At 36.1% G+C, this 7866-nt stretch overlaps 1 protein-coding gene across 1 annotated transcript; it reads right to left on the bottom strand.

Moving 5' to 3' along the window:
* Window positions 1-1837: 1837 nt before the first annotated feature.
* On the bottom strand, window positions 1838-6767 carry LOC131048032 (large ribosomal subunit protein uL3c). Its single transcript, XM_057981861.2, has 2 exons — window positions 6168-6767; window positions 1838-2235 (listed from the first exon to the last, which is right to left on the bottom strand). The coding sequence occupies exons 1-2, from the start codon at window positions 6679-6681 to the stop codon at window positions 1946-1948; spliced, it is 804 nt and encodes a 267-aa protein (XP_057837844.2). The 5' UTR covers window positions 6682-6767; the 3' UTR covers window positions 1838-1945.
* Between the last annotated feature and the right edge of the window lie 1099 nt (window positions 6768-7866).

Genomic DNA, 7866 nt, shown 5'->3' with positions numbered 1-7866 from the left:
GAACCTGGTGACTTAGGTTGGCATATTCTTTAATCAAGGTAGTTGCTTTAGGTTAAAATCTCCATTTTGGATGTCACTATAGTTCTCTCACCAATCTCATTGTGAATACATCATTCTCTCTTTTAAAATTTGTGTAGCTCCTTTGCAATTGCAAATTAGGGTAAAAATCACAAATTTAAATAATTTCATCAAATTCCTCCACAAAGTCTAAGACAAACCAATGTTGAGTGTAGATTAAAGCATAGAATAAGTATGAATTCATGTAGAAGAATCTGTTCAATCTGAAAGAAGTTATCATGGATTGTAATCAATCATTGATCAAACCTACCCAATCTAAATATGCTTCCCTGGCATTAATAACCTGGACAAAGGAAAACATCCATTCGTCCATATTGAAGGCATCTCATCTCCTTGGAGCCTATGTAACAAAACAGCCATATCTACAATCTCCCCTTTCAACAGAGGATCGTGAATGGTTTTGGGCAACTTTGACTGCCCTTTTCTAGGATTTACAAACTAGTCTTTAGCAAACACATTTCTATAGTAACCCTTCTTGGCACTGAATTCACTTTAGGACAAACTGAAGTCTCCGTGAGCATATTCAGCTCTATTCAAAAGCTGAAATAAGTTTTGAATGGTTGCTTTGTCTAGGGTTACAAGGACCTTGTTATCTTGCGTCTTAATTTCCTTTGTATTGGGGGCATACCTATTCATACATTCCAACACAAAATCTAAAACATTGCACAAAGACATGGAAGGCAATGGCTTCAAGCAGCCCACTCTCTACTAAATTTTGTGTGATTGGATTCCAATTAGGGCTTTGTATTTTCTGCCAGAATTTTTCCAGTTTAATATACCCCAATTTTGTGTCCCTTATCTCTGCTAGAGAACGCTCAAGCCCATTCAAATGCTCATGCGCCAGATATTTTTCTTTCATTTTTTCTCCATTTCAAAGTAGAAATTTTAATGAAATATGGTTAGAAAAACGCCCTTTTTAACTTCAATAAGTTATGAACTCCAAATGCAAAATTCTAACTCAAAGCGATTCATAGTATGGTAGTTCCAAAAAGCCTACCTCTCTGCAACAATGATAGTGATTGGAAAGACTTGTTGTGCTTTAACCTTTCTCTTGCTCCTTTTGATATAATGAATCTTCTGGCCGAAGACTTTGGGTAGATAAGTAAAGGATTTTGAAATTCAGTCCTAGTGCATTCAATGCTCCACCTACTATTGCACTATGTAATTAATGCTTAATGCTTCCCACCATTCGTGCCATCTTGTCACTTTCCTATCAGTTCAAAAAGCTCCTTCAGATCCCATCTTTAGTTTTGGTATTCCTTTTTTATTCCACCCAACACGATCTCTTATTTTGATCTCTCAATATTTTAAAAATGAGCAGTGACTTTCATAACAATTCATGACACTATGTCGGGAGGCAATTCAGTTCTTGAACTCTTCTTTGGGCCTGAAACATGCTATAAATCACCTTTAAATTGTCATCGGATTCTAACCACAACTTTGGAACTTGGCCTTTACAGTCCTAAGGTTTTCCTTTTCCTCTGTGTTTCGGTGCCAACTAAGCAATTGGGCTCCAACATGGTTCAAGAACCGTTGTCGAAATCTGATGCCTAACTTTGAGAAATTAAACGAACTAGGGAACTCCTAAGAATTCACCAACTGATTGCATAAGGATTAAGTGAGTTTTATGCTACTTGAAAAATTCCACCTACTTAATATACACATTTTGTTGTTAAATCCAATATTTCAATACGTTCTTGGTAAGAATTTCCTCCCGTAATTAAATAATGAGACACTGTAAGGGATTGAAACATAGAAAAAACATTAAAATGAGACATCACATAGATATTTATGGCCATCTTCCCAGGCAAGATGAAAAAGTTCACAGTTCAATTCACATTTTTCTGTAAACATTCAGAAAAGCTGTCTAGTTTTTTGGTATGTTTTTACCCACAATCTTTGCTGGTGCGATTCTAACAAGATTCCCTTGCTTTCCAGGAACAGCCCCTTTTATCATTAATGCCTGAAGATCCATGTCTATTTTGACTATTGGCAGCTTACGAATCTTAGTCTTTTTACCACCCATCCTACCTGGCATCTTTTTGCCTTTGTAAACACGTCCTGGAGTTGTACCAGCACCAATTGATCCCAACTCTCTATGACTTTTAGAACCATGAGTCATTGGTCCTCTTTTAAAATGGTGTCTCTTGATTCCACCTGTAACAAGATGACATAGTTTAGCACTGTTGTCATTATACAAAAAAATATTAATTAATCACCATCATGCATAAACCAAGACTTGAGGAGAAATGTGCATGATCCTAAAATGATATAGCATAAAAAAGAATAATTGTCTGGGTGAAAATTACATTATTTCAACATTATGGAAACTAACCTTGAAATTACCATGTGGTGCCAATCCTGAAGAGAGCATTAATCGCCTTAAAACTACCAATTTAATCCTCATGTTAGATAGTGCAATAACTACTTTTTTGAAATTTTTAATCTTTCCAAAAAAGAGATCCACGGTGAGCTACATGCCCCTATATGCATCATAGTAAAAGTGGCCTCGAAAAAGGATGGGCAGGAGGTTTAGCAGATTCCCTTGTCACTGAAGATGGGACATATCTAGGTAGAGCGTCATCTACCAGCCATTCACTAATTTCTAAAAGAGACATCAGGAATCTTTTCAACTTCAATAATTTTTAGCACGCCACTGGGATGATCCAAAATCTCTCATCCATTTCTTGTTCCATATTTTCCATTTTGTTATGAGAATTTCTGCATATTACTCGTAGGTTGAGACCTAAATTTGTAGCCGTCAATGTGTGACTAAAATACCAAATTGACAATTTTTCAGTAGTAATGTGTCTTACAGTGATTCATTGCTGTCTATTATTTTCAATTTTTAATTTTTGCCAATGGTCCATTTGTAGGATGAACTTTCTTGTCAACTCTCAATATTTTGGTCAAATTATGGTCATCCTACCTAATCATATGATGACCAAAAAGTAATACTTGCACTTATACGTCATGAAAACCTTACATCACATTGCCGTAAGAGTATTCTTGTTTTTCATTGATGAACTTACTCGATTATTAGTTAAATATATAATTAACATGCAATCTGGGAGTTACTTTAGAGCAGCCTCCATGCAATGGAACAATAATTGTCTAATAAAATAGCCATGCTGAAAAAAGATAGATCTGTAACATTCTACGATATTTGCAGTTAGTTTTTTGTATATGGAAGAGTCGCCAACAACAAACAATCTCATCAAAATCAAAGATATAACCAGATATTATCTATGCAAAAATCCAACATTTCAATACTTGAAAATAGTTCTTTTGTAGCTGTAAAGGGAATCTGTTGGAGATCCGCTTGCTATGTAATGAAGGCAACAAATAATTATTTTTGTACTATTTGTAAGTTGGTGCTCAGATAGCTTGTTCGGTTTAATGGGCATAAATGGATTGTCTAATTTCAATATGAATGTATGGATTTGGTCATTGATCAATCACAACATGTTAATTGTTAGTCTACCTTCAGTATATTCATTTGTGTTACAACTCATGCAGGACCTGATCATTTGAGAGGTTTCATATGGGTTTGAGTGACTAGAACAAACTGCTTCATCATTTGTCTATTTGCGAGTAATGTGAATTCAGCTTTTCTGTGAAGTATTTGGTTAATTTTCTTAAGGTTTTTCCAAGGGTTTTTTGAGAGGGATAACAGATGCCTACCATGTTTTGAAATATGGCCAGAAATGGATCAGGGCAAGGATGCTGATTGTAGCTTAAACGCAAGGTGGAATGAAGAATATGCCTGGAAAGTTTTTTACCACTGCATACTCATCACTGTGGGAGTTTTTGATAATTGCTTCTTCAAGGATGGGGTAGCGGCAAGGCATTGGCCGCTAAAAATGCAGGGATTGCTAAGGTACATATATGCCTGACCATTCTTGAGATGGATTGTGTGTACATCCATTCTTATCCCTTGTTGGTGCTGTGTCCTTTGGGGGGTTTCAAAAGATGGGTGAAATCCAGCTGGCCGTTAGCTTCTCATGTTCATTTTTAATTAAGATGGTGCACATAGATACAAAGCCTTTACTACCCAAGATGCAGCTTGAGAAGCTCTGGCACCATGCCATGCAAATGGAGGCAATTGAGTGAAAAACTTGTGGAGCATATGCTCAATGTGGGTTCTCATATTTGGAGGGTGTGCTGCAGTAAAACTATTTTTTTCTGCATCATGAATGTGTTGCCATCGAGTATTGGTCTCAAGTGCTTTTTTATTGGAGAGATCCCTGAGCTACTGTTATTTTTGTCTTATTTTGTTTGATAGCTCTATAATTCTGTGTGGGCACCCTTCTAGGTTATTGCTAGTCTGTGTCATCCAAGATTTCAGCACAAGCTCGCTTCTATTCCTTTCGATTGTTTTAGAAAACTACATGATTAAACTGATAGTAAGTTGTAAGCAGCTTAATATTTAACGGCAGGAGTTGTTATGTGATTTAGTGTTAGTTCTGCTGCCAACAGAACAAACATCTTTTATTTGATTGCTACAAAATTTGTAGTTTTCTCCACTATTGCAGTGCCAGTTCTTGAGCTCAATGCAATATGCTGAATCAGAAATTTCCCTTTGTTGTTCACCATGCAATTAAAATCATCCCATTGTAAAAATATTTCTATATGTAATTTGAGTTTGCAGATTATGTTTTCCTTTATGAAACTTCTCCAGGGACCCTCTATACAGTATGTATCCTTTTCAGTGTTTCTCAATACATCAGTTTTTTAACCCATGGTGCATGGTCAAGACTGATTAACAGTGACAATTATTTTACATACAGTATTAAGTTTAACCTGCCTCATAGTTTACGGGGATGTAAATAATTAACAAAATGCAAAACTCTCAAATGAACTGTAGCAATGAATAGCATGGATTTGATTATGATATGTAACCATAGAGAAGGGTAAGACTTAAAAGTACTGCCACTATGGAGACTCAAACAAAAATATTTAAATGCTTTTTATTCTTTGTATGGGATGCATCAGACTCACATATGGTTCCACTAACTTTGTATTATCATTAAAATGTATTAATTTGTGTCCCTCCTGAACAGATCCCATCTTTCACTGGACTTAGAAAAGCCGCATTCTAGCAAACCTGTCAAAACCATTTTCTCTACCTCTGTCTTCTTTACGTACTCATCCAAACTAGTAAGGATCATTAGACTTTATCCATCCCTGTTATTTATTTCATCTTCTTTCTCATGCTAACTTTGACTCAGCCCTCTGTCCTCCCAATTGCCCCTCCCATTGTGACAGTTGTTTCTATTGTAGATTTGTCACATCCACTGTATGACAACTCAATTAAGATATCCTCTTCTCTCCTATGGCATATCAGCAGCTATCATTAGTTCCATGTTCTCACTTTCAGGAGATTATATATTATTACTTTGTGCATATGTTTTCACACATCTCTTCAATTTCATTTTTTTCTTGTTATTTTGCTTTCAACCTCTGTTATTTTTTAATCTCTAGAGTTCCCTGATTATTTCTAAGAAACACATGTTGGTCTAACTCAAGAAAATTATGTTTTCTTTCAAATTTATTATCCATTTACAGTTAACAATCTATTTAAATAGATTTAAAATGGGTCAGACAGTACCAGTTGAAGGCAATTCTGGACCAGGTTGCCTACTGATTACAAGAATTGGTAAAGGCATGTACCAAGCCTGGTAAAAGATTGCTTTCTTCAGGAAATTTTGTTTCTAGGAATACCTTGCTTAAGTAGATTCCAACAATCAATCAACACCTCGAGTACATGGAGTCAAGAATATTTGCTTAATAGTCACAGGTTGGTATCACCAATTGCCGAAGTCAACAAAAATTTACGAAGAGTGGAGTGCTTTTCCCAAAAAAAACCAATAAAACCATTTGTATCATCAATTAGGAAGCAACTGGAAAGGGTCTATGCTAGAATATAATGGTGATCGGAATGGAAATGATGTGAAAAAAAATTGCATAGATCTACTGCCAAGTGCCATGCCCCTGCAAATGAATACAACAGGTATTGTATGGAGAAATTAAAGATGAAATAAATGAATAAAAAAACAATACATATATAAAGAAAAGCGTAGGGGTACCTTGAAATCCTTTTCCAATGGAGGTGGCAGATACATCGACCAGATCTCCCTCGGCAAACATCTCATGGAAGTTCAATCGTTGATTGGGTTGGAAGGCATCGAGCTGGGATGCAGAGGCCAAGCGGAACTCCTGCAAGTGGCGCATGGGAATCGCCCCCGCTTTGCTGAGATGGCCCAATTCAGGCTTGCTAAGCTTGGTGTCCCTCACTCGCCTGTACCCCACTTGAACAGCAACGTACCCATCTGTGGACTCTGTCTTTATCTGAGTGACAATGTTGCCCTCGTGAAAGCCTATGACTGTCACCGGCACATACTTCCCCTCCGGCTCAAAATATGTCATCATCCCCAACTTGGTGCCCATCACTCCCACGGCTGCCTCGTACGACGCCATACAAATCGTTTCTGCCCTCCTCTGTTTTGGCATTGCCATTGCTCCCCTGGAGTGCAAACTCTGCCTCCCCACTACAGCTTTTGTGGTGGCCAAAGAACACGCGGACAGCGAGGCGGCAGCCATGATTACAGTACACAACAGGATTTAAGAATGGCTATCGCTATGAATCTACTATTCCATTCTAAACGCTTATGTAAATTGGTTATGATATGTGTTATCATCATGCTTTGATATTTTATACATACCTTAAGTTACATGCTTATGAACATGTTAATATATTGATCTAATTTTGTTTTGACTATGATATCCATTGTTGGATTCAACAACTTACCTTGTTTACAAAATTGGTGGAAGGTATGTTGTGGATAATGTCATTGATATCACTTAACTATTTCACTTTGACAATTTATTGACTTGTTTTCATAGTCTCTGTAGTTCAATTTGTTGGAAAGTTAATCACCAATAATTGGGATGTTAGAAACATGAGAATTGTGTAATCTAGATATAATTATGTTTGTTACGTTAATTGAACTAACAATATTTAGGAAAAAGCATAAAATCATACACAAGCCACATACACACAAGGAATAAGAAAATTATGTGGGAAACCCTTTTGGAAAAAGCCCCACTAGTAAAAGACAATTTACATTTTTATTAATTTGAAATATACTCTTAAGTACAATTTTTCCCTTTACACATTTCTTAATCCATATACCATATTGCATAACCTCCACAATCACACAACATAACATCACCACGCAATACATTCACCCATCAATCTATTTAATTTGTACTAATAACTAGATATAGCCCTTGAGTTATTCTCCTAGAATAACAACACTTTCAATGTTTTAAGTACTCATATAATACTAGCGACCACACAACTACATGATGACCATACTAGAACATCAACATTCTATGCACCACTCCAATTAGATATCCAAATGAATAATCAATACACCAACTTGTTGCAAAGACTTAGTCAAAAGTCGTTGACCAAACACACTTGAATGTAAACATGTCTTCCTACTTGATAGCCAAAAATGAACTCTGGATTATAATAATAGAGAAATACTTCGTAATGAATATAACAAATTTGAACACCTCCTATAACATAATCGATTTTACTATTTCTACAAACTCTCCAACAATATCATAATTGCTTCAACAACTTAGTTCATGATGTAGTAATGAGTTCTTCGCCAAATGTCTTGTAGTTCCTAACATAAAAAAATGTTAAAGAGTAAATAGGGTCATTTCACGTCTAGTCAGCATATTACCCTTTTTAGGTTGACCTATTCACACTAT

This window comes from Cryptomeria japonica, chromosome 6 (genome assembly GCF_030272615.1).
Source record: "Cryptomeria japonica chromosome 6, Sugi_1.0, whole genome shotgun sequence".
NCBI lineage: Eukaryota > Viridiplantae > Streptophyta > Pinopsida > Cupressales > Cupressaceae > Cryptomeria > Cryptomeria japonica.
The sequence above is the reverse complement of the archived record's forward strand: the minus strand, read 5'-3'. Positions and strand labels throughout refer to the sequence as shown.

Coding starts and splice junctions, on each gene's coding strand:
- LOC131048032 (XM_057981861.2), bottom strand. CDS start 6,681: ATGGCTGCCGCCTCGCTGTCCGCGTGTTCTTTGGCCACCACAAAAGCT. Junction 2,236..6,167: donor CATTGGAAAAGGATTTCAAG/GTACCCCTACGC, acceptor ATCTTGTTACAG/GTGGAATCAAGAGACACCAT.